Consider the following 27,494-nt stretch of genomic DNA (forward strand, 5'->3'; position numbering starts at 1 on the left):
AGACAGTTGAGGGCTCAAAGGCGCTATCAAAAAGAAATAAGGTAAGGGCACAAAAGAGCATTTAAAAGAAAATAAGGGCTCGAATGTGTACTTAAAAGGAGGTCGGGTAGGAAACGCACTACCTTTAATGGTCGAAGGCTTGAAGGTGCACTCGAAAAGAAATAAGGTGAGGGCTTGAATGCACACTCAAAAGGAAATGAGGGCTCAAAGATGCACTCAAGAAGGTGCACTCGAAAAGAAATAAGGTGACGACTTGAATGCGCACTCAAAAGGAAATGAGGGCTCAAAGATGCACTCAAAAGGAGATAGGGTTAGGAAACGCACTACCTTTAATAGTGAAGGGCTCAAAGGTGCACTCGAAGGGATATGAGGGCTCAAAAGCACACTCGAAAAGAGGTAGGGTTAGAAAACGCACTACCTTAAATGGTTAAGGGCTCGAAGGTGCACTCGGAGGGAAATAAGGGCTTGAAGGCACACTTAGAAAGAGGTAGGGTTAGGAAACACACTACTTTTAATGGTTGAGAGCTTGAAAGTGCACTCGAAAGGAAATAAGGTGAGGGCTCAAAGGCCCACTCGAAAGGAAATAAGGGGAGGGCTCGAAGACGCATTCGAAAAGAAATAAGACGAGGGCTCAAAGGCGCACTCGAAAAGAAATGAGGTGAGGGCTCAAAGGCACACTAAAAAAGAAATGAGGCCAAGGCTCAAAGGCACATTTAAAAGAAAATGAGGGCTAGAAGGCGCACTCCAAAGGAGATAGGGTAGGAGACACACTACCTTTGATGGTCGAGGGCTCGAAGGCACATTTGAAAAGAAATAAGAGCTCAAAAGCACACTAAAAAAAATGAGATGAGGGCTTAAAGATGCACTTAAAAAGAGGTAGAGTTAGGAAACACACTACCTTTAATAATGAAGGGCTTGAAGGTGCACTAGAAGGGAAATAAGGGCTCAAAGGCTCATTCGGAAAGAGGTAGGGTTAGAAAACGCACTACCTTAAATGGTTGAGGGCTCGAAGGTGCACTCAAAAGAAAATAAAGGCTCGAAGGAGCACTCTAAAAGAGGTAGGGTAAGAAACGCACTACCTTTGATGGTCAAAGGCTCGAAGGCGTACTAAAAAGAAATGAAGGCTCGAAAGCACACTCGAAAAGAGGTTTTCAAGTCTTGGCCATTTCAGGGTAACCTTCCTTTTAATGGATCCCATCAAGAATTTTTCTTAATAAATCCATACAAAACACAATGCTTTAATGTTTCAAAGTTATATGATATGCATGCATCTTTACCTGATTTGAAATATAAACCCTCATTTCTTCTTAATCTTCTCGTTGCTTCATTAACAAGGTTTTCCCATATGATTTGAGTCATCTTTATCGCTTGACTTCTAGCTTACTTAAGGTAACTTTTGTGGGTCATTTCCAGAATATTTGTAATTTTACACAGCTCAACCTTTATGGTGACCCATTTACTTGTTGTAAATTCTTTGTCTTGTTGATCAATTTGAGACTAATTATTCATTAATTCTTCATCTCACTTCAACAACCTTTGGTGTCCCTTATTGAAAAGATCAAAATGCATTTTATAAACAAAAATGCCCTTTCATCTCATTGTAGGAAATTTCCCTTCCTATTTTCCTATTACCCGAAAGGATCAAATCCCCTTCAAAGCACAATATTACCCCCTTATATGAGTCATTATTCCACAGTGTGCTCCATTAGTGACTTGGACAAATGATATTTTTAAGTAACCCTTCTCTCTCTGGTTTTTTTTGTTTGGATGAAAAAATCTGTCTAAAATGAATCTTGAAATCTTAATCTTGCATTTTGACAACAAAAATTGTTTTGATGTGAGTTTAAAACAATTTACTTTTGAATTCTTGCAACTCCTTGGTTATTTTCTTGGAAATGAGATAATTTATTCTTGTATTGGCAATGTTGCCATTAATGAAGGTACATCAGGAGGTGACCTTCTGCTTTTATGGGTTTTAAAAATGGAAAGCTCGAGATTTTGTTTAAGAAAAATTTCTCTTTTTTGAACATTCATTTTATCAGCATGAATAATAATGAGTAGTTTGTTCTTGATGTCATGACTACTATGAAAAAAAGTATTTTTTGCATTTTGAGAGCATTATTTATTGTTCCAGATTGATTGCTTCCTTTATAAAGGACTTCTACAGGCACGTGATGTAGGCTGTTACTTTTTTCTATGAAAAAAAAAGGAATTCAAAAGGCTCAAAGAGTGTTTCAAGGTTTTAAAACTAAGAATCACTATCAACAGTTTGACTTTTGACGTCATTTATATTTTCTTTTACCATCTAGTTTGACTTTTGATGTCATTTATATTTTCTTTTACCATTTTCTTATTTTTTTTTTCTTTTTCATTGCTTTGCTAGAGCATACTCACTTTATAATGTATATCACTTTTTCTTGTGATTTAGGTATGCCCCATATTTTTTTATAATGATTTGGGCATGCTCCTTAGCATTTTAGTTTATTGAGCTTTTATGCCTTTTATGGCTTTCTCATAGCTTTTTCTCTTTTTTTTATTAAAATTTTCTCTTGCCCTTGGTGTGGGGTGTGATCTTATTTGGGATTTTTTTTAATGAAAAAAATTATTCAGGCTCAAAAAAGGATTGAAGGAATGTACTTATTTTAGAACATGAAAGGAATAAAAAAGATGACATTTTCTCATTTCAAGCTCAAGTAGCTATGATCAATAAACTTTGACAACATCTAGTATAATGGTTTGGTCTTTGCAAAGAGATTCATTTTATGAGTCATGAACAACGAGTTCACTAAATATCATTATTCACACATATAAAACACACATGTTTCAAAAGTTACGCGGTTAATGTGTTTATTCATTTTTTTCTTTCTTTTTTCTTTTTTTATCCATGATGTAGTCACCTCAATGGTAAAGTTGCTTAATTCACTTGTCATTCTACAAGTGGAATATCAAAAATATTGTTTTTGAATAAAAATCAAATTATTTTTTAAATCAAAATGTCAGATCAATTTTTTAAAACTTCAATAATGAAACTATTTTTGGTAAAAGAGATGAATTATATCTATGAGATCACGCGAGACTTAAAAAATATATTTATGAGTTCTTATAAGAAAACTCTCTCAAGAAAATGGATAATGCTTGGTCGTAAACACGATTGAATGGTAAACTCATTATTTCATTGAAACTTTAGAAAAGAAGTTTAATAACAAAGAACTTATGTCAACATCTTGAGCTATGAATACTGGCATGGTAACATATAAAGAGGCTAAACATTTAGCAATCATTGATTGGAATTTTTGGAATTTGTCAATCACTCATTCTCTTCGATAATGACATTTATTTTTCACAGTTAGTTGAAGTCATATGCAAACCATTTTTAGCCTATTATCACTATAACTTTTTCTTTAAGATATTTGATTTCTAGGAGTCAGTATGAAGAAATTAGCTATAGGAATGATAAGTGCCTTGGCAAACACCTTTAGTGTTCTTTTCTTTTTAAGTGAAACCATTCTTCTCAGTCGGGTCAACAATTTTACCTAATCCAATGGCTTGTTCAATCCTTTCAATTATAACAACTAGGTTAGTGAAATGTTGTGTAAATCTTCTAACCAAGTATTCAAGGTACGAAGTTTTAAAGGTGTTGGAAAATATACTGATCATCTTTTTTTCCAGCATGAAAGGGTTATCTTGTGCAGCTACCTCACTCCATTTTCGGGTGTATTCGACCCATATCTATATTGAACTTATATTGCCTTATAAAGGCATCAACTAAATCCTTTTATTCTTTAGCCTTGGTATTGTCCAACCACATATATTAAGTAAGGGTAGTGTCATTCAAGCTGTCTTGAAAGAAATGAATTAACAGTTTCTCATCATCAACCACCTTAGCCATTTTGTTATATTATGCTTTAAGATGAGTTATAGGGCATTGGGTTCCCATATGTTTGACAAATTTTAGCACTCTAAACTTTTTGGGAATGACAATGTTGGGCATGAAACCAATCTCAATAACCTTTATAAGATCATATAGGCAAATTCCCTCAAATGCCTTTATTCTTTGCTCTAGGGCAACCAATTTGTTTTCTTTTACTATCTTGCCCTTTTGAAATTCTTTTTCTATAGAATCAATGACAAACCGTTAGAGAAATATGGCTTATTGAAAATTAGATGACAAACCGTTTGTCCCCAGATTCTGTGGATTAAAGGGATTTATGAACATAGGTTCGAGCTGAGCTATATATGTTGCTTTTCTAGATTTGTTTCTCAAGGCATGTTCAAGTATACTAGCAAGCCTTGCGACTTCTTCAAGATTGTCCATCTATTTTTGATGTTGGGCTTCCAATTGGGCTATTTCTTCGTTTTCCATTTCTTTTCCGCAAATGAATGATATAGATGGGTTTCAATAGGGAACCTATATTTCAACTTGGTAAATGCAAATTATGCAATTTATGCAAAAATATTAATTCAATTAAAAAATATGTATAAAATACAAACTTGCCCTTCACGGGGTGACAACTTAGTAGGAAGATCCTAATTGTTAGGTGCATAAAGGGGTTGGTCATGATCTAGTTTCAAAAGGTCTCTCGCATGCTCAGTGATTGTCTTTGAAAGATCGATATGAGGCTTACAAGTAGTGTGAAAATAGAGGCCCTAAGTAATATCAGTTTGGCATATCAAACACTTCCAAATAAATAATCAAACGAGAGTTGAATGGTTTCATGAGTCTTAGATTTAAGGTATATGCTCTTAACATAATGCATAATAATATAAATAAGGATACATGCTAAAGTAGTAAATGCAAAAAAAAATAATCAAATAAATACAACAAGCAAGATAGCAATAATAAGACATAAAGTAAAGTTTAGTCCTAAAAGTCCTAGTAGAGTCGTTATTCTGTCATACCCGATATCATGGTGGCCTTTAAAAAAAAAATTAGGAAAGAATAGATTTCTAACATTCTATTCTTTGATGGAAAACGGTATTATTTAAGGAGTCACCACCTAGTATTATGGTCATTAGGAATCTTAACTAGTCAATAGAGATTCTAGGTATGAGACTAGTTACGTAAAAGAAAAGACATTATCACCCCTTAAACGTTCTGCCTGAGGCAGACTGCATTGTTGATTTTGTCATAAATTACCTACATTTTTTTCAGTTTCTACTGTGATTGTTTACGTGTAATATTCCCTAGATCATCTCCGTTCTACGTACAAGGAAAAAATAGTTTTATTTAAATAAAGGTGGAAGAATGACAATGCTGCCATGGAAAAATGATTAAACATTCTTAACTCTTATGCATATATTCCAAAACAATCAAAATAGAAACCAAGATAAGCCAACCAGAACTGGTTGCCATACCCATCAATTATTATAGTTCGCAATTTAATTTACTCTAGAAGTTAGAGAACATGGTCGCATGCATAGAATGGACTAAAAGGAATTTATGCCCCTCATTCAAATACAATCAGTGGATTATAATCAAGCTAAAAGAAATTTTTTAACTAGGGACAAAGGAAAAAAATGGAAGACAAAGCTTCCTTCTGATCCAAATTATGCGAATAAGAACCAGATAACATAATTATATTTGCCTTCATTCTAGCTTTCTAAAAAATTAGCAACAAAATGAAAATATGATCGATAGGAGTGGCAGTGTATAGGCTGTCATCTATATGAAGAAAGAACAAATGAAAGGAAGGGGAAACAAGCACAAAGCATGTCAGGGATATCAGTTGAGTGGAAGTGTGTGGATGGGAAAGATATAGAGATGAAGCACATGCAATGCCTTAATGAAAGCATAAAGAATAAACATTAGGTCCAATTCAATATCTCAAAATTGTGATATCTAGAATCTATATTATATCATGTATATAATGTACACAGTAAACAATATTAGATAGGGAAGTTTGTGCATTTTTTAGTAAAGAACTGTATATATATGTATATACCTTGAGAAACATAATCCCCAAGACACCATGACATACATGATTGCTTAAATCAGTAAAGTTCTTGGAGCACTGCTCCCTCATTCATGAGGGAGCAGATAGTTTGTTGCCTTCCCTGAAAGAAGATGAAATCTGATAAGTGCTTATAAAGTGGTATTATAACAGCAAATGATGAATGCACGCACGTATATCTACCTGATTTTGGATGTCGAAGCAATAACAAAAATCCATTAATTCCAGCTGCAGCATTTGAGTAAATTTGTAATATAAATATAATTAAGGCAAAACCCATTGAGATCAATTCAGCTCACTATGATATTGTTAAACAAAAAATGAAATTCACATGAAAGAAATCAATGCATTCAATTACTTGTGAGTGGTATGAAACAAAAGTGTAGCACTAATATTAAGTAATTACCTCCTGCAGTGGGCGAAGGTGAAGGCGTGATCAAAAGACGAGACTCATTGGCCCCGCCTTCCCACCATTCCTTTTCCATTTCCTCCTTCACCACCTAAAATCAAATTGCTGCGGAGGGAAACAAACTTCTCCTTGTTACCTGGTCTCCATATACATCTATATATACGAATACGACTAGTCTTGCATGAAAAGCAAGATTAATTTTTCTTCAGTTTCATGACGAGATGAGGTTTAATGAGCTTTAGATTATACAAAAAAAGGGAATTTTAGGCCAGTCATCCTAAGGTTTGAACTTGATATCTCTAAGGAGCCTTAGATTATACAAAATAAGGGAATATCAGGCTAGTCATCCTAAGGTTTGAACTTGATATCTCTAAGAAATCCAAATCTTTAATGGCTATATCTAATAATGTTCAGGACAATCATCCTTAGCGAGTTTGATTCAAGGTAATGTCACAAATAAGGCCCTATCTAATAATTTTTTTCAATTTGTTTTTTAGTTCATTGCAAATTTAAGAGCCTCTTATCTCCATTCCTATCAATTAGAAGAAACCCATCCAAAAGGGTTATCCAACCAGATAATGTTCTTTTTTTTCACATGGAAGTAAAAGGGACGCCAGTAATCAACACCACGTGCTTAAACATAAATGATAAACCATTGCACTGCTCTATAATGAATGGAGCCCCAGTATGACTCAAGAACTTGACAATCAATAGCATGAGATCATGGATGTCTGAACGGAAGTCACCATCAGATGGAAGATTTGTTGGACTCTCATACACATCAGCATTGAGGGGAACGGTGACTTTCACCCAAGTGATTAGTTCGGCTTTAGTTAAAGCTGACTGGATATTCCAAAGAGCAGGAAGAGTTGTTCCCAGAAAGCTTCCATTGTAGGATGACAAGAATGGCTCATTTCTAATTGCAATATACCTTGTAAATAACTCAAAATTACTAGTGAATAAATCCCCCCCAACACAAGACAAGCTCTATATATAGCGGAACATCTAAACACCATAAAAAGCAGAGCAAGCTCATATAGTATAATCCTAGTCATGATCCTTAATTTGTTTCTTTTTACTTGTGCAATTCAAGTCAAATACATGAACTATAATTAATGATTGGCAAAGCAAATCAATTATTGTCAATGGAAAAAAGATACAAGGAAAGGGATTGATGGATTACCTGATGTCTGCACCACCAGAAGAGATATGAGAAGAGACATTCTTGGCCACCCAGGTGTCAGCAGCTTGCTCGCTATTGGCCAGATTATAAAGCATATCATTGGGAATACCCACCATGACTTGAATCCCAGAATTAGCAAGAGCATTTAGAGTTGCTGAATCAGCATCAAATAGCTTGATCTTCTGAAAACCGTTGTCCCTGAGCATTTTAACCACAGTGGAAGGCGGCAAAGGATGCGTTGCCTGAGTTCCCCAGTTGACTCCAATTTCACTCACGGAATCCACCAGCAATGGAAGAATAGATAAGCATCACAAGGTTAGAACAAGAGGTTGTTGTAGACACCACTCCTTTGATCAAATTACCCATGAAACTATCTCTGGATTCTAAAACATTTATTACAGTTAACTACTATGGTTTGGTTTGGTCTGGATACAATAAACCAGCTAGAAAATTAAAGACAGTTCAAGAGCAACAAAACAACAGGTAGCAAGATAGCAGACGAAGATGGAGATTACAAGGGAAGAGAGAGAGAGAGTATAATACGTGCTTAAGATTGTAGCATATGCTTACATGATAATGCATAATATAATAATAATAAGGATCGTGATAAGGAGGAAAGAATTTTCTTCTATTTTTACCAATCAATGGAGAGAGAAAGAATGTGTTTCGGGTTTAAAAAAAAGTTTTTTGTTAAAGGTTTTAAAGTAAAATACAGTGTGCTAATTAAAGAATTGCATCAGCAGACCTAGACTTGAAGTAAAAACAACTTGTGTGAATGCTTGCAAGATGATGTTCGTGGACATTAATGAACATGTTTTTATACATCCACTTATCGAGGAATTATGAATTTAAATCAATGAGGTTGGGTGCACTGTCCTTGTGTATTCCAATTTATTTGTAAGAAAAATTATTATTAGTCTTAATTAATAAAAATAGAGTGTGCACGTGGATTACAGTTCTTTAATTTAATTATAAAATTCATTGATGACCCTTTTCAGCCTTATTATCTGCTAAATTTCAACCTATCTGTTGATTGTATGAATAGAATGCTCCATCGAGTACTGCCTCGAATGATAAGTTTTGTTATTAAATTCTGTTAATCTGATGGTTAGACCCGTTCGTATTTAATAAAAGATCAATTAAGATAATAATTTGATAAAACTTAATCAATTTGACAGATTAATTTATGATCTAGGCAAAACTGATGGTTTTTTTTTTAAATATAAGATTTGAAATTCATTAGTACTTTAGTATCTTTTTAATGTGAGATTTGAAACTCATTAATATATATACTTTCAAGAAAAAATTATTTTTTTAATGTGAGATAAAAAATATTTTTAGCTGTGAGATAAAAAATATTTTTGATTTAAATATTTTAACTTAAAAACTTAACATAATATCTTTTTAATATTGCATAAAAAACTTTTTAAAATAATTTTTTAAACTTTATTATTTATAATATATATAATTTATATTTATATAGATTTTTTTAATTTTTTTATATGAAATATTAAAATTTTAAATATTTTTTAAATTTTTTCAGGTTAATTTATATTGGCTTATAAAACTCAAAACTCACTCTCTTAGCTGAATCAACTTCTAAACCGAGCTTAATAAGTATGCTAATAAGCATTTCAACCTTTTTAGTCCACCATCCATGCTCATCGTTGAAATAGAATCCATTAATCATGTCAACCGTGCTTTATCTTATATAAATATTTTTATTTTTTATAAAAATATTATAAAATTATTTAAATTCAAATAAATTTTTTTTATAAATATATATAATCAAAAAAATCAAGGATGATATATATTAATAATTAAAAAAGTTATTAATAATGTAAAAAAATAAAACTTTAAAAATCCAATCAAGGATGATATATATTAATAATTAAATAAAAAGTTATTAATAATGTAAAAAAAAAAACTTTAAAAATCCAATAATAGGTATAGATTAGAATATTTAATTTTAAAAGAGAAAGCATTTACTTAGTTATATTTACTAAATTTATTTATTAAAATAATTTGTTTATTTAAGTAAAAAATAAAAAAAATAAAAAAACAAATTAAATTGATTTAATAAAATAAAAAAAAATATCATAAAATATTGTATTTATTAGAAATATTTTTTAAAAATATTTTTTTATTTTGAAAAATGTTAAATAATATATAGTTAAATCAGAAAAAGCTTTTAAAAATTAAATGAAGAAGAGGTTCTTCAAAAAAAAAAAATAGAGAAAATGATATTAATTTAAATATAAATTAAAAGAATTTAGAGAAGAGACAATAAAAAAATCATTAATTTTAAAATATAGAAAAAACATTTTTTTTTCACAAAAAAAACAAAGGTATCAAAGTTAGGCCTGCCACACCATACAAGAGCAATGGTCGTTCATTCTGGGTTGGTCTCTAGCCTGTTCCTCAGTTCTCCTGGAAGAGTATTTAATGCCATGAAGGAAGGGGCAATGCAATAAATCCCTTGAAATACCATGGAAAGGAAGGATGTCAGTCTGATGAGTTGTCGGTCGCCTGGATGTAGACCATTATATATGACGTGTTATTTGTTGAAGTGGGAAGAGGAGAGAATGGATAGGTTTGCGCGAAGGTAGGATGAAAGATGCATTCGCCTTGCCCCTTAAGAATTTATTAACCTGATTGAATACTGATTATTTAATTGCTAATAAATAGCTGGAGCACAGGATGGAGAGTGGAGTGGAGACGGAAGGAAAGAAGCTGGGCTGGATGGCCCAACGAGTCTAATCATCTACTATTATAATAATAAAAAATAGAAATAAAACTCTGGTGATGGTGATGCAGGTACTGGTGGCGGTGATGCAGGTACTGGTGGCTGCTTTCCTTTCCGGTTCGCAGCTTCATTGAAATGAAAAATCTACAAAACCCTACCACCAGTCTAGAGCCCCTAACTAATAAATAAAGTGTCTCCTTCGTTTTGGTCCGCAGCTGCAATACAAAAAAGCTACTCCCTACTCCGTGGCAGTAGCTGTACTAGTGAAGAGCAGGTGGAGGAGACGAGGAGGCAAAATACCGCTGGGTGAAACAGCAGGATTTGAAAAGAGTCAATCTCGATACTGCGGAGCGGAGACAGAGTTCAACGATAACGTGCCTCAGCTTCTCAATTTTAATCTCTCTACCGGCGCCTTCGACTTCGTTGTCGCTCCTCTGGTTCGTCCTTTTCTTGTGTTTAATAACATCTAATTTGACCTGATTTGATTTCTGGTGGCTAGTTAGCCTTTCACATGTTATTTGTGTGAATGGTAGTAGGCTCACCTACATTGATCTTTGGCGGCCTTCCCTTCCGCTCTTTGCTCTTTTCCATGCTTGCAGGCAGCATTCTTCTTATTGCCACTTCTATTTCTTGGCCAGGCTGCCGACACAACATCTTCTGCCCTTTTATTTTATTTTTATATAGTGAATTTACCATTCTAACTCCAAATTCTTCTATTTGATCTATCTATGTTTTCTTAAGTATTGCATGTTAATAATAATTGTGACTGTGATCATATCTATGCAACCTGGTACCTGGCACAGATGAATCCCTCATATCGGCCCAGCTTGTTGGAAAAAGACGGGGTTCTTCCATTTGCTGCATCAGACCTAGTTTCGAGTCCCTCTCAGCGGAGCAGTCATGTTGTTGGTATAAACTCTTCTGCCCCACATTTTTACATGCTTCCCTTCTAACTCTCTCTCTCATGTGCTCCATTCTTGATTTTTCTCAGGAAAAATTACTTCTTGGATTGACTTGGATTCGGTGGATGAAACTCTTCGGATGGATTCCGAAACCACATTGAAGCAAGAAATAGCTTGGGCTAATCATCTCTCTATACAGGTGATTTTCAATCCTGAAATTTAAACTGCTTCTTTACTTCATTCTTTCAAAGTTGCAATGTATTTCAATTGCCATGAACTCCATATAGCCTGACAAGTGGTCGAGAAACCAAAAACTTTTACTATAAGCAAACCCTTTCCTGTTTCTTGTCAATACGATGGCAGTCATTGGAGGTGCATCAGCATACAGGAATTAGTTTGTACAAGACAAATTCTGTATGCTGATAACTTTTTTTGTTCAACACCTTCAATGGCTGTCTTCTTTCCACTTTGGTCTGTCCTAAAGTAAATAAAAGGCACAAGCTGTCGCCCTCTTCTGATTTACCCCCTTGTGCAATATATTCCCGGTGTTCATTCATCTTTACTGTTTGTGTTGTGGTGATTTCCCGTGTTCTAGATATAGTTCTTTCAGAAAAGCCATTTTTAAGAGCCTATGGTGTTAAAGCTTTCATTGTCTGCTGCAGGCATGCATTCTTCCTTCTCCCAAGGGTGCATCCTGTGCTAATTATGCTAGGTGTGTAAATCAGATTTTGCTGGGCCTAAACAAAATGCAGGTACCTTTCGTAATCCAAATCTATTTCCCAATAACTTTTTTTCTTCCTTTCTGTTCTCTTTCTTTGTTGCAGTCTTAATTCTTATTACTTATTTATTAAAGTTGTGGCTTAGGATTCCGCTGGTGAAGACTGATGATGATGATGTTATGGATGCTAACTCTACTAGCTTTGTAAGCGGCATCCCTTTTTATTTTGCCTTTGTCTTTCATTTTGTTAGATCTGTAATATTCGTTACAAGTCTAAATGGTAGGATATGCATGCTTTTTTTTTTTTGTAACATAGCTTCTTGACTCCTCTCCCCATATGGCACCTTTCCTGTATGGTCTGCATTCCTGCTGTATAATGGCAATCAGGGTCTAACGATATGGCTTAGTTGAAATAAATTTTAATGGAATACTATGTAGTCTGAGGGGATTATTTTTCCGGAAAACTTAAAAGAACACTTTATTTTGCTCAACTTCCTTTTCTTCTTCCATGCACAGATTGATTCCTGGGAATTATGGAATGCATTTCGTCTTCTCTGCGAACATCACAGTCAGCTGTTCATTGCACTCGATATTTTGTGAGTTCTAATCTCTCTTGCATTATTGTTTTAATGGTTGCCATATTTTTCTCCAACTTTACCTGATTATGATAAGAATTACATGTTCTCTAGGAGTTCCCTGCCTTCAGTGAACTCGCCTGGCCGTTGGTTTGGAGAACCTCTTACAGCAGCCATAATTAATAAGGATGTGAGTATATTTTGGTTTCCATGTGATTTATTGCATGCTGCTCCTATGATGATGTGGGTTTTAAATGGTGCCATTTTTAATTTACCAGTCTTTCCTAACAAATGGACAGGGTTATTCATGCCTGTCAAAGTGCTATCAGAAGCTGATTGCTGGGTTCTTTTACCATTCAATACAGGTATATGTTGAAAATTTTCTCGACTCCATTGCTTATATGATTTTTTTCCCGTCTTTTTCAAGTTTTAATATTTTTCCTCCGTGCTGAATAGCAGTGTATCTCGCAAATCGTTTACTCAGTATATTTCACAAGTAATTTGTTATTTCTTACTCTTATACATCAATTTTCCATGCTCTGAATTGAGTTTCAGATACTTTACTGTGGTCTAATGGATGACCTGGTATGATTTATCTAAGGTGATTGGCATTGGGATACCTACATACAGTTTTGTTTATAGAAGAGCAACTTAAGCTCTGAAACTTCCCCAGACATTTAGTCCAGTATATTTTGATGCTATTGTTCGATGTTCCTCTCTTAATTTGTTCTTAGTGGTCACAGATATTACAAATAATTACCAGCATACAAATTTAATAACGATGGTCCTCAAAAATATCTTTTCAGATTATTATTTCTGGCAAACCTGTACACAGTTTTCCCAGGCCAAGTTCAGATACTGCTAATAATTTTGATAATAACAGTGATAGTAAGTTACTCTAAGGTTCACTGTCCATGTTTTAAGCAGTGTTCATATGTATAATTGCCACTCTTATGCTTCTTTCTTTGTGCATGTGCTTCCTGCACCTCTCTCTTCGTATATAATAATCACTCTTTTGTATGTGTGCATGCATAAACACTTAAACTTTTTCAATTGGAGACAGCCACGGTGCGTGCTTTTGTCTATAGGTCTGCAAAGACATCCCCTCAGGCCATATTTGGACTATGCTGGTTATCTCTTCCAAAGTATGGATCCCATTCCTGAGCAGGAACGTTTTGAAGTAATTTGCTTTCTCCTGTGCTTCCACATACACACTCTTAACACACCACATTCTACATCATTTCCCTAGGTAGAAAAGGGGTGATTACTTTCTTTTCTCCCTGTGCTATTTTTTTTTTAGACTTCTTTAATCTCTTATGCCAGCTTGGTTATAGGGATTTCCTACAGTCTCCATTGCAGGTGAGCTTTTCTATCCCCGGCAACAGCATCTAGTCTTATCTAAATATTCTTTCTGAATGTAAACATTTTTTTCAAAATGAAATCTTCGCATTGTTCTCTCTTTTGGTGACTTCTTGCATTGTCCTTAGGTAATTATAAGTTGGGTTCTTTTGCTTCTGTAATTCAGCATCTCATGGATAATCTAGAAGCCCAAACATACGAGACTTTTGAAAGACTCAAAGAAATATATCCAGGTATGATTAAAATTAACATAATATTGAATGTCTAAAATTAAATGTCCATCTGTTTGTTTTCATACATATGGTTAGACATGCATACATGAAATATTCACCATATTTGGATTTCTTTCATGGGCAACAACAGCGTTACCATACAGGATTGATTGTTGTTGCAGATATTAAAAACTAGAGATTGATGTGGGTTATAGTACTGCAATTGATAATTGGGCCAAAGATAAAGCTTTACTTTAGTATCCATCTACAGATTATCAATTGTGATAATTTTATATAACATGCTTGTATTTTTGTAGTACCAAAGGGCAATCAGTAAAGCTTTGCTGGGCAGAGTTCCTGATGAAGAAGCAAGTGCATTCACTGTAAGCTACCATTTGCCTTTTCAAATCCTATTTTGGTTAACAGCCCCCTTCTACTTTTGTTGGTGTTTATGCTGCTGCACCACATTTAATACCACATAAGACATGATGTACATGCAATGTTAAGTTGACGAGATTTATGTATCTGTAAATTTTGGTTAGGTACTGATGGTTGTTGGTGCAGGACGTGGACCTCTTGTGAGGGCATCAATGCAGGTTTTTTCCTATGCCTTCTGCAACTAGCAACCTGTGGTTGTTCATATCTATGTTTCATCCTTCACTTTAATTGTTTATAGGCAGCTGAAGAAACTGGAAATAAGCTGAAAGTTTATGCCGTGGAGAAAAATCCCAAAGCAGTTGTCGCACTTCATGTGAGTTCCAGATGGTAGTTATTATTTCTCAGATTTTGCTTACCAAAAGTATCATGCTTACATGTGAAAACTATTGCTGCATTTTGTATGGTATCAACTTGGATATTCATCATATGTGTCTGTAGAGGATTCCTTGGGAAATGAATTTTCCTCATAAGAAACAAACAACAAATCCAATCTATATTACTGCTCAGACAAGTGTAACATTTGTGTTGTTTATTATATTTATCTGTCTGGGATCTCAGAGATAACATGGTATTTGTTGCAACAGAGTTTATGATTAGTACTTAAAAGTGCATTTTTATCATGGTTTTATATCATCATTTTGCATTTGAAGTATCAATAACTCCTTAACTAAAATATATTTTATAATAATATATCTAATAAGATAAGATACCTATAATTTGTGGTAAATGTCTATTTTTAATGCAGGTCTATCACATAAATGAAAGGATTGATCTTGAAGTATCAATAACTCCTTAACTAAAGCATGTTTTATAATAATATATCTAATAATATAAGATACCTTTAATTTGTGGTAAATGTTCATTTTAAATGCAGGCCTATCACATAAATGAAAGGATTGATTGATGACTTGAAGAACTTAAATTGCATGGATAAAGAGATGGTTAAACTTAGAGAAGAGATGTCGGTGCAATCCAAACCGGAACACTGTTCGGTAATTGGGTTATATCTGGAGCTACAGATCTCAGATTTAGGTCCAATTTATATGGATGGAAAGGTAAGACATAGGCCTACAACTTTCATATGGAGTCCAAGATCTAAAAAGGTCATTATCAAGTCCAAATTGTAGCAACAACAAAGAAGCCCGAATCTGTCTTCCAGCCCGAGCACTGTTCGGTATTTTGGCCATATCTGGAGTTCTAGAAGTCCAAATGAGCTGAATTTTTTATACAAGAAAGCTGAGACAATTGCCTACAACTTTCATGTTTGCAACTGGCTCCAGTTTTGACGTTATCAATAACGTTTTGGGCAGATAAGAGAAGATAAGGATTGTCACCAAGTCAAAAGTTGGCCACTCACTTATCAATTAGTCATCAAATCAATAGTTCCCAATTTTGGCCTATAAAAAAAGGCATTTGCCATGCATTTAGGCATCTTGGTTTCCAGATCAAGATCATGCTCTTCCTTTCTCTCTTTGTATTTTTTGTAATGTTTATGCTTTGCTTTCATTAATATTAAGCTTATGCTTTTCATTTCCTTTCCTTTATTTAGTTAGCTTTTATGTTCTTATTTTGTTTATCTATTTTTCTTTTTTTCATTATGTCTAGCTAAGTTAATTATGTCAAGGTGAAAAGGTTACACTAATGGTGTAAGAATAAGTATAATGTAAACTTAATATGGACTTTAATGTTTGATACTAACATGTTTTATATTTGTTATCTTGTTCACTCTTTAATACTTTGCTTGTTAAATGACTAATCTTGATTTATGTTGTATAACACTTGGTACAACAAATGCTTGGCACTTTTATAGCCCATAATGTATGGTATAACCGACACCTGAGTTATGAAAAGAACTTGATTTGTTGTTAACATAAGTTATAATCATGAATGCTTGATGAGATTTACAAGTATTAGCATTAATTGAATAAGATGACTAATGTAATCATGTTAACAATCTATAATATGATTGGAACCTCCTTTGTGTGTGGTTTCCAATTGAATAATAAGAGTTTATACTATACTTGTTTGATATACCATTAGTGGAACCTCTAACCTTGACATTTGTTATTATTATTGTTTAATCCTTACATTAATATTTCATCTCTAAGTTCTCATAATCATCTTCTTCTTCTTCTTCTCTTTCTTTATTATTATTATTATTAGTACTACTACTACTACTACTACTACTGTTGTTGTTGTTGTTGTTGTTATTGTTGTTTTATAATTGTTGTTTATAATTTGTACAATTAACCTCTCTGTGGTTTGATCCCGGTCTTGCCGGGTTATTTATTATTTCGACACTCCTGCACTTAGGAGAAGACATCAATCTTTTAGTCGTGTCAGTTTGGTTAAGCTAGAAGGATGGGAAGATATTGTTACCATAATTTCTTGTGATATGCGTTACTGGGATGCTCCTGAGAAAGCTGATATCTTGATATGTGACTATATTTTGTGGTTAATCTGCGGGATGTATTTTTCTGAATGCTAGTGATTAACAGCTCATGCACTTGCCATTGTCTGATTGCTCTCCAGGTTATTGAATTACTGGGTTCTTTTGGTGACAATGAGCTATCACCTGAATGCCTTGATGGTGCTCAAAGGTTCTTGAAGCAAGATGGAATCTCAATACCATTATCATATGTAAAATCTTCTTTATTGTTGAACTATTTTAAAGCCTATTCTTTTATTATATTGTACAGAGTTATGGTGCAGCGACTATGTTCAGCATATATGACGGTTGGATAAAACAATTGGAAGTTATTGGCTTGAATAAGTGATCTCTCTCTGGAACCTTATGGGTCTCGTTGATGCCAACTCATTCTCTTTATGTTTATCTTGACACGTTATCATCAGTTTATTGAGCAGCATACAATGACACACATGGATCTACATAAATGTCCAGAGCTAAGATTGTAATATGTTGTGATGAATTACAATGTTGAACATGTGTTCGGTGTAGAAAAGGGCTTTCTGTCGGTGAGCCTTTGTAATGGATCATCCTCAAGTTAAAGTGTCAAATGTAAATTGGCCATGGGAACATACATGGGGTTTTCTCCCAGAACCTTGTAATCAGTTGTGCCAAAAACAAGGAGCTTGTCTCAATCAGACTATTATGTGACAGGATTCTTAGTCTATGCCAGATCTTTTTTCTGACAGCAATGCCTTGTATCTGTTAAATACCTTACAGTTACATCCTTAAACATCCTACATTAATGATCCTTGAAATATATTTAGATTCTTGTTTTAGCAGCCAACCTTAAAACTACTTTGGGAATTTAAATTTGAACTGTGAAGGGTAATGCTTCACTAGTTCTTCTTCTTCTTCTTCTTCCTCCGCCTCCTTATGTTTTCTTTTCCAGCTACACTAGCTTTATCCAACCGGTGACAGCTGCCAAGCTATATAATGATGTACAACCTTTGCATCTTTTTTATCCGTTGTTTTTTTCTTGTTTCAATTGGAATCATGTGAGTGGATTGTGTTTTTTTTTGGGCAGGTCAAGTCGCACAAAGATTTTGTTCACTTTGAGATTGCATATGTTGTCAAACTGCATAATGTAGCAAGGCACTTTCAACATAGCATGCTAATTGATATATGGCCCATGTTTAGGTCCATGGCTTTGTGAAATTGTTGTGACTAACTCACTGCTAGCATGGTAGGTCCTGTATCTGATCGGTTCACGATTCTTAGCATTTAATGAATTCTTAGGCGATGATTAATCATGCAAATTATGTGTTTGCTGCACTGGTCTTTATGATCTTTTTTCAGTTGAGAAAACATTTAGATCAATCATTTTTAGCTACTCGTATAATCTTTCCCTGTACAGGTCTTTACGCTCACCCATCCAGATTACTCAACCAAAAAAAGCAATCAACGCTGCAAAAGGTTGCCGTTTGAGATACCATGTGACATTGGATCAGCTATGGTTCATGGTATGTTGTAACCAAGGCTAGTTCCTATTTTGCGCATATAGGTTTTACTGTTAGATAATGTTATCAGCTGATACCATTTCTGGAAGCTTGACTTCTACTCCTATTAATTTGATTTGATCTTATTTGGAGTATGATCTTGAGACCCTCAAGTGCATGTCAAGTTAGAAATTGGACATCGAATGTGAACCCTGAATTTCCTTTGATTTATGCCTAAGTTTATCTAAGTTAAGACACACGGATACAAACTTGAGTGGGCACATGCATTAATGACATAGAAATTTGTTTAGGAAAATACCTAATTGCAATGTTGATTCCATTTTACTTAATAGTGTGAAGATCTCGTGCAAGTAGTTTGAGGAAAGATTGAATTAACATGAGGTTAGTTAAAAAAAATTCATGGATATAGAACCAGCCAGGCAGTTGCAGTTGAACTTTAAAAATTTAAACAGTAGACCATCATATAACTCCACTATAGCACTGAATTTAAGGGTCAGTCATCCTCTGGCATCCGATAGAAAGTTGCTTCTCTTCAACAAAGAGGTTACCAGCAACCTTCTCAGCTGAATGCATTTGGAGTATCGTTTTTCGAAAGCCTTGAATTTTTTATTTTTGTGGGCGCAGGATTTGCTGGGTATTTTGATGCCGAGCTTTACAAAGATGTTCACCTTGGCATTGAACCATCAATGGCGACACCAGACATGTTCAGTTGGTATAACATTTAATTTCTTGATTTTACGAGTTCAGTGAATTTATATGGATTGGGCGTTCATTCTCTGGCTGCTTGCAATTATGATTTCATGTTCCTTTCCTTTCTCTCATTTCTTCTCAGCATAAATTATCTTAATTTTTATGGTCGTGATAACTGTTGAGGTCTAAAATACAACAACTTGCCCCTGGATATGACTGTAAACTGGTGATTGCCTATATTCCAGGTTTGCAATATTCTTCCCTCTTAGGACACCAGTTTGCATGAAGCCGGGTTCTCCTCTAGAAGTACATTTTTGGCGCTGTTGTGGTTATTCGAAGGTAAAACACATAATTGGTTTCATAACTATTTAATGTACAGCTTCTTTAAATTTCTTGACATCACATAATGCATAGAAAATCATCAGTGAAACCTAGATCCATGTTGATGCTCAAGCATGCCCGCATTCTTGAAATGTGGGGTTGAAAATGACTTGTTACGATGCAGGTTTGGTATGAATGGTGCATGACATCTCCCGACTCATCAGCTATTCAAAACAGCAGTGGTCCTGGAAGAGTATTTATTGTAATGAAGGGAAAGGGCAATGCAATAAATCCCTTGAAATACCATGGACAAGAAGGATGTTAGTCTGATGAGTTGTCCGTCGTTTAATTAATTGTGCTGCCCTAACGCAAATGTGGATGGAATATACCAGGCCGTGTCAAAATGTAGCATATAATAATTGGGAAGGTTTTCACAGATCATTTTAATTAACTACACAAACTAACGACACCTGCTCATGGGCTCAATATTATTCTTTTCTTGTGAGTTGATATCGTACGGATAATCATCCTTGAAAGTTGTTTGCAATCCTCAAGAGTCACATGCGTAGCTACACCTACACTAATTTCAACACCCACAGTAATTTCAACTCCTTTTTCTTAGTTGGTTATAGCCAGTCGTTTCCAAGATTTTTCGAAGCTCAAATGAACATAATTAGACTGGCTTCTCATAATGGGCTTTGGTGCAGGCGGTTAGGTTGCATGATAACATATAAAAAGAATAGATTCCAGATTCAGACTGGTTTCAAACTAAGCAAAGCTGAGCCAACAGGTTGAAGTACCATTGGAAGTAAGAGACGCAGGGACGATGCACTCACACGCTATGGGTGAGGTTTGTCACAGCCAAAAACTAAATAAACCAGAATCCACTATCTTATCTCGTTTCAATCTTTTAATAAGAGACTACTGCTTAGCTTTTCCTGCAAGCTCTGCGAAACATTTCTCTTATATTCCTTGATTCTGACTCCACCTTAGCCTTTTTAGCTTGCTTTCCACTTCTCTTTGTTTTATCTCCACTCCTACCTTTTTCCTGCCAGACAAAAAAACACAACAATCAGTCTAAAAGCATGCGGGAACCCTAGATATGAAGTTCTGACATTTCTTAATGTCTCATTTTATATAACCTGCTATCCTGCCAATCCATGTTGTGTCAACGCTCTTTTCCAACACGGATAGCTCATCCTCATCAAGTATTCATGAAATTCTACTATCATCATGCCCTCATTGATGATTTTTTTTTTTTCCAACCAAGAACTTTCAATCTCAAATAGAATAAACAATTTACATATATGTTCAGTCCGGGCTTACCATGACAAAAAGTAAATGGATATTTTGATCATGACACATATACAAGGTGGCCTAGGCAGATTCCACATTCAACTTGTAACATATCAAAAAAAATTTCAAAGAAGTAATAAATTAAGAGAATTATATCAGTCGGAAAGTGTATGACAGCCTGCAACAGTCCCAGATATGCAAAAAAATATGTCCAACCAGCTAGCTATTTTACGCAAGAGAAGGATCTGATGCACTATAATCTGTACCTGTAACAAACTGGAAGAAACTGGATTATGTTCAGCATTGGTCAGAAAATTTTCAGCTTCCGGTACTTTACTAGTTACCTCGAGTAAATTTAATCTGCAATCAAATCCCATAAACTAACCAGGTCAGGCAGATAAAGGAAACCATTTCACATAAGGATTTCATACTGTTTTCTATGCTAAGCTCGTTTATTGAACAAAGACAACATATCATATCTCTATAAGAGTTTAAATTAAATTTGAATAAATACTTCAAATGATCTAACAGAAGCATCAACCACGGCTCATCCTTCACGTACTCCCCTAATATTGAAACTGCTCCAGCTACTGCACCAGTAAAAAGAGATAAGTTAATGGCGAGCAAAGATTTCTCTGGATTGTGTAGGAACAATTCATTCGACATATCACTCCAGATTAGTTTCTTGAGCCATCCTAAAACCTTTTTTCTGCAATTCTACATTCTCGTCTTATTTAATTATGCTAAATCTATCAGTTATATTATTTCCTAATTTTATTTCTTTTTTATTGTGTAAATAAGTGATGCTTCATTGATTGCATGTTGGCTTAAAGTTTTGATTCTTAAAATTCAACTATTTTTTATAAGCTTGTTATGATCTCCTCATCCACTGTAAATATAAGTGGATAGATACATTTTTTGGTTTAACATTGCTTCTTGGGAGGATTAGTTTCATATTTAAAATCTCATAGCCCCCTCTTGTTTTTTTTTATTATTATTACTTTTACAAAATCTATACCCAACCCTATTTAAAGCCAACCACGCTTGACCTGACACTACCAGTTATGGTGTCTTGGAATTGGTGTCAAGTTTGCAAATTTCACAACTCCATCTTAGATTGGACAAAAAATTGCACCAAAAAGCACCCCCAAATTCAGGAGTAGAACTATGTACATGCTTCATATTTATGTATGTGTGTGTTCACTAATGTCAAGGAAGGAGAATTCAAATAAAGAAAGGTCATATATCATTTCTAGTTAAGGACATACATGTATATTTCTCATCTTGAGCAGCATAGTTCTTGTCCAATGAGCATAGAGCCTTTTTTAATTGGAGCACCTGTATGTACAGATCTTGTACATCAGAGAGTAAGAAAAAAACTCAATTTTAGGTGAAAGAAAATTCTTTATGACCCTCTATATGCATTTTCACTTAAATTGATAGGAATCAACTCCAGGAACACACAATATTATTTTCCAATAACACTATCAGAGAGGAAAGTAACTGGCAGTCAAATAATCACGAGAGATATATTCAGGTTAAGTGGTGTAGCTGATTAGTCCAATTGTGCCCCAAGTAGGCATGGCTACTCAAACATATAGAGATGAAAGATAATTCTTGACATGCCTAAAGCCACTTAACATTATCAGAGAGGAAAGTAACTGGCAGTCAAATAATCACGAGAGATATATTCAAGTTACGTGGTGTAGCTGATTAGTCCAATTATGCCCTAAGTAGGCATGGCTACTCAAACATATAGAGATGAAAGATAATTCTTGACATGCCTAAAGCCCTGTAGTAAGATTCAGTTTAAACAGATAATGACAGACCTTGCAGTACAGCCAAGCTAAAACCTTTGAATCATCCAGCCGAAAAAACTTGGAAGATCCAATTTCTGAATAAGAAGAGCGAGTGTTATCAAACAAATTTAATATCCTGGATAATATTTTGACAAAAGTCGCAGTATTATAAGCAGACAATATCATTCTTGATAGCTGTCATACATTGCCCATGGCAAACATTATCGGAATTAGGACCCATCAGTTCCAGGATGATAAGACCTAATTACTCAGGCATGCGTGCATCCTCAATGGAACAAAATCTAGTCAAGCATATAGCCTCAGAAAACATTCTGTGTCAACTGATCAAAAGATCAATCTGAAATCCTGATTGGATTCCACAAGAAAAAGAAAGAATAAACAACTAATAAAAGTTCAGTGGTGTCCTACCAGATCAGAATAGTAATATGGCTTGTTTATGAAAATAACAAACCTTGTACTATAAAATAACAAGATTTACTTTATATATTTCAGCACACTAGTCACTGGAATTCGCACCAGAAAAACACAGGCAGTAGACGACCTTTGATTTCACAAACTACTCCCATACAGTTCTCTGCAATGGACATTAGATGCTGATACCCAGGATAGTCATTGATGAATATTATCTCATCTAATTGCCTGAACTTCCCTAGATCATCCCTCTTCTGCATACGAGGAAAAAATAGTTTTATTTAAATAAAGTGGAAGAATGACAATGCTGCCATGGAAAAATGATTAAACATTCTTAACTCTTATGCATATATTCCAGAAAAATCAGAATAGAAACCAAGAAAAGCCAACCAGAACTGGTTGCCATGCCCATCAATTATTGTAGTTTGCAATTTAATTTACTCGAGAAGTTAGAGAACATGGCCACATGCATAGAATGGACCAAAAGGTTTCCTACAGTTGTGTAAATCTATGCCCCTCCTTCAAATGCAATCAGTAGATCATAATCAACCTGAAAGAATTTTTTAACTAGGAACAAAGAAAAAATGGAAGACAGAGCTTGCTTCTGATCCAAATTATGCGATCAAGAACCAGATAACAAAATTGTATTTACCTTCATTCTAGCTTCCTCAAAAATGGGCAACAAAATGAAAACAGGATCAACAGGAGTGGCAGTGTAAAGGCTGCCATCTGCATGAAGAAAGAACAGATGAAGGAACAAGGAAACAAACACGAAGCAGGTCAGGATACCGGTTAGCATTCGAATCATGAATAAGAAATAACATTTACTATTATTTTATTAAATAACCAATTCATATACAATATCAACTATGGTGGTTGAGATTTTCCAATATATATATATATATATATATATATATAGTTTGCTCATTTTGTGAGTGCACATGGGTGTTCAAAGCTAGGCTACAGCCGAACCCACCTAGGAAAGATTCTGTAAAAACTCGTAAGTTCCATTGATGATCTGACCAATAACAAAATGACCAATAACAGAATGAAGAGAAGCACAAGCCTTGGAAAGGTTGAGTGGAAGTGTGTGGATGGGAAAGATATAGAGATGAAGCACATGCAATGCCTTAATTAAAGCATGAAGAATAAACATTAAGCCCAGTCCAGTATCTGGAAATTGTGATATCTAGAATCTATATTGTATCATGCATGTAATGTACCCAGTAAGCAATATTAGGCAGGCAAGGTTGTGCATTTTCGAGTAAAGAACTGTATATATATGTATGTACCTTGAGAAACATAATCGCCAAGAAACCAAGACGTATATGATTGCTTGAACCAGTGAAGTTCTTGAAGCACTGCTCCCTCATTATCATGACTAAGGAGATAGTTTGTTGCATTCCCTGAAAGAAGATGAAATTTGATAAGTGCTTATGAAGTGGTACTATAACTAGCAAATGATGAACACACACACACCCGATTTTGGATGTCGAAGCGATAACAAGCATCCATTAATTCCAGCAGCAGCACCTGAGAAAATTTGTAATATAAATATAATGAAGGCAAAACCCATTGAAATCAATTCAGCTCACTGTGATATTATTAAACAAAAAATGAAATTCACATGAGAAGAAATCAATGCATTCAATTACTTGGGAGTGGTATGAAACAAAAGTGTAGTACAAATATTAAATAATTACCTCCTGCAGTGGGTGAAGGCGCAGGTGCGATCAGAAGACGAGACCCATCTTCAGCAGCAGCATCACCAGCAGCTTTGATGGCTCCTGCAGGTGCATTTGCTCCCCTAGCTTCCGCTTCAGCAGCTTGAACTGCTTTCTTCACCAGATCAGAAATGTCTTCGGTTCCGATCCTGCAACCCTGAAAGCAATCATCATTATCATCTCTTTCCACAGCCAAACCATCAGAAAGAATATTTCCCTGGAACTTTCTTGTATCTGGTCCTTTCTTCACATCTAAAATATTCTTTGAATTCCTATCTCTGGCACTCCGTCCTAGTCCTGATCCTGATCGACTACCAGAATCTGGAGATGTCGAAACCTGTTCATTCTCGAGTGCTGTTTCATTAACCCTCCCCCTCCCTCTGTGTCTTGTCCACCCACATGAAGGCCTGCGACTCAACAAGTCATCTCTTCCACTTTCATCAAGTTCCGCAAACTTTGTTTTTACATCACAAAGGTCTCGACCATGCTGTCTCTCCCCACCATCAATATCTATGTCATCATTATCTTCTCCAACAGATTCTAAAGATCTTTCATCTAAATCAGCTAAAGATCTCTCATCTGCAGCCCTGATATTATTTTCAAGGGTTGCCTCTGGAAGCTGCCGCATCCTGCAGAGCACAAAGATAAGATTTGAACACAAGACCTATACTTCAAATACTTCAAAGTCAACAGACAGTCGCGTGCAAAATAAGAGGCTCATGCCATTTTTTTTTTTTAATGTATATCCCAACCCATTCTTCCACTTTAAGATTTTCCTTAAATACTATGATGTTTTCAAGAGGCCCAGAAGATACTAATCACAGACAGCTGTAAAAGTGGATAGTGTGTTAGTAATGTTGTCAGCTATGTAATGTAACCATATTTTCTGATCATAACGATCCATCCTTGCTGTCATGAAAATATGACCACTTTAATAAGAGTTTCCCTGTTATAAGTTACCACCACCAGGCTTTCAACCTAAAAGATATTAGCAGCTGTAGAGGAAACAATGGCAAGAAACTACAAGATTCATATGACCTTTTATTGGGAACCCTCATTTGGTTATGCTACTGCAGATAATGTATTTGAACTGACAGCAATCGACATGAAAACGCTATCTAAAATCATATACAATAATTTGTGCACATCTTTCATGTTTTCGAATACCATATGCATTTCAAATTAAAATATCAAGCCCAGAACTGAATAAAGGATGATAGTGCCAGTATAAGAGTATAATGACGTTATCCTAATAGACGAAAAAGAATCAAAATTACACTCCGGGATAAAAACCAAACTAACTAGAAATCTACACCACCCTCTGAAATCAGTAATTCCTCCTATTAGCATACAGTGTGCGGTATACTATACAGGCAGCAATATTAGGAAGTGATAAGCTTTCTGTGCATTGTTTTCAAGTGCAAAGAAACAAATAAGTATTAGTTAGAGATGAAAATAAAAACAAAAATATGTAATAAAGAAATTAATAGGGAAAGGGGGGGTATGCATACAGTGACTCTTGAGTTTCGAGAAGAGAGGAAAAAGCGTGGAGATGATTAGGGTTAGCATTATCAGGAGAAGAAGTGATTTTATCAATCCGTTTCTGCGCTTTCTCGATTAATTCCTCTTCTTCCTTCTTCGTTTCATCTACTTCCTCTCCTTCTCTCTGCGATTGTGATTGTGGTTGTGGTTGCGGTTGCGACGGGTTAGAAGGAGCATCTCCTCCGCTATGATTTCGGGTTTGGGCTTGGGCTTGCCTCGATGGAGAATCGTCCAAAGAATTTGATCCCTCCATCGTCTATCTGAATTCAATCAATGAAACCCTAAAAAGAGAGAAATAGAGGAATGGTTTAGGTTTGGGGGGAAAGAAAGGAAGCAGCCGATGACACTAAATACCAATAATATTTAAGGGACCCAGCCGATGACACTAAATACCAATAATATTTAGCAGCTCTGGCTGGCTGGTTGCGGGCGGAGTGGGTTTTTCTAAATTACATACACACAGTCTTTCTAATTATTACGTGTGTGTTGTGCAGAGGAGCGGAAACTTCCCGATGAATCCCACCCGTTTTCTAACCCTATTTAAACCCGACCCGCTTTTCCTAAGACCTCAATGGGCCTTCTTTTGGGAGCTTGATGTTATATGCTAATAATTATCAGGCCTTTCTTCTATTTTAATTAAATTAACAAAATTTAATTAAGGTTCCCCTTTTTTTTAATTGCGTTTCTATATTTTGTTAATCAATATATATATCATATATTTATATATATGGAATTCATTAAAAATTCTCAATTGAACTCTTAATTAAAAAAAGCTACAAATTATAGTTTTTTTTAAATTAATATTTTTCAAATTACAATCATAAAAATTATCATAATTTCAAACATACATTAAATTATCTAATTATTTTCAAATCATACCATCTTATATTATAATTACAATTACAATACATTATATTATATTATATTATTATAAAATATACTAAAACAGCTCACGGCACTGCCAAGTTTTTTTTATATTTTATCTTCAATTTGTTTTAATTGCAACTTTCAATGTCAAAATTAATAATTAATTTCTTAAAATTTGTTAAGTAAAGGAAAAAAAGAGTATCGAAATATAAAATAAAGAGAAGAAATTCTAAAAATTGGATTAAATTCTAATTCATATTGTATTTTCAATATAGGTTAAATTTCATAATTAAGCAGTAACTATATAGAAAAACATGCTTGTACTATACTTATTTTTTTAATTATAAAAGTACAGTTACATTTTACTAGATTTTATTTTAAGGTTTAAAATATTAGTTTAAAA

General features: G+C 34.6%; 2 protein-coding genes and 1 pseudogene across 7 annotated transcripts in view; 1 reads left to right on the plus strand and 2 right to left on the minus strand.

The window, feature by feature from the left end:
* LOC105112626 (ribonuclease H2 subunit B) overlaps window positions 1-26,539 on the minus strand; it is a 42,015-nt gene extending 15,476 nt beyond the window's left edge. Inside the window, exons 1-11 of one of the 4 annotated variants that reach the window (XM_011008383.1) lie at window positions 26,194-26,539; window positions 24,662-25,311; window positions 24,438-24,491; window positions 24,251-24,364; window positions 23,611-23,687; window positions 23,089-23,212; window positions 22,557-22,621; window positions 21,996-22,065; window positions 21,242-21,317; window positions 20,994-21,087; window positions 20,098-20,479 (exon numbers count right to left, since the gene is read on the minus strand). In XM_011008383.1, coding sequence (XP_011006685.1) covers window positions 20,360-20,479; window positions 20,994-21,087; window positions 21,242-21,317; window positions 21,996-22,065; window positions 22,557-22,621; window positions 23,089-23,212; window positions 23,611-23,687; window positions 24,251-24,364; window positions 24,438-24,491; window positions 24,662-25,311; window positions 26,194-26,477 — 1,728 coding nt within the window. In that variant the 5' untranslated portion in view covers window positions 26,478-26,539 and the 3' untranslated portion in view covers window positions 20,098-20,359. Of the gene's footprint in view, window positions 1-20,097; window positions 20,480-20,993; window positions 21,088-21,241; window positions 21,318-21,995; window positions 22,066-22,556; window positions 22,622-23,088; window positions 23,213-23,610; window positions 23,688-24,250; window positions 24,365-24,437; window positions 24,492-24,661; window positions 25,312-26,193 lie in introns of those variants that run through there. The other 3 variants (XR_839787.1, XM_011008385.1, XR_839788.1) reach the window with 3 other exon arrangements.
* Window positions 5,887-8,189, minus strand: LOC105112628 (O-Glycosyl hydrolases family 17 protein). 3 transcript variants are annotated; one of them, XR_839789.1, is made up of 4 exons: window positions 7,544-8,188; window positions 6,358-6,465; window positions 6,135-6,179; window positions 5,887-6,054 (listed from the first exon to the last, which is right to left on the minus strand). XR_839789.1 is itself a non-coding variant. In XM_011008386.1 (3 exons), exons 2-3 carry the CDS (start codon window positions 7,747-7,749, stop codon window positions 6,952-6,954), a joined length of 546 nt encoding a protein of 181 aa, XP_011006688.1. In that variant the 5' UTR covers window positions 7,750-7,755; window positions 7,828-8,116; the 3' UTR covers window positions 6,869-6,951. The 3 variants fall into 3 exon arrangements, 1 of the variants encoding a protein (XP_011006688.1); XR_839790.1 differs by lacking the exon at window positions 6,135-6,179 and having other exon boundaries at window positions 7,544-8,189; XM_011008386.1 differs by lacking the exons at window positions 5,887-6,054; window positions 6,135-6,179; window positions 6,358-6,465 and adding an exon at window positions 6,869-7,291 and having other exon boundaries at window positions 7,544-7,755; window positions 7,828-8,116.
* On the plus strand, window positions 9,925-19,903 carry LOC105112627 (protein arginine N-methyltransferase 1.5-like; annotated as a pseudogene).
* Window positions 26,540-27,494: the final 955 nt, after the last annotated feature.

Source organism: Populus euphratica, unplaced genomic scaffold (genome assembly GCF_000495115.2).
Source record: "Populus euphratica unplaced genomic scaffold, PopEup_1.0 scaffold353.1, whole genome shotgun sequence".
NCBI classification, from domain to species: domain Eukaryota; kingdom Viridiplantae; phylum Streptophyta; class Magnoliopsida; order Malpighiales; family Salicaceae; genus Populus; species Populus euphratica.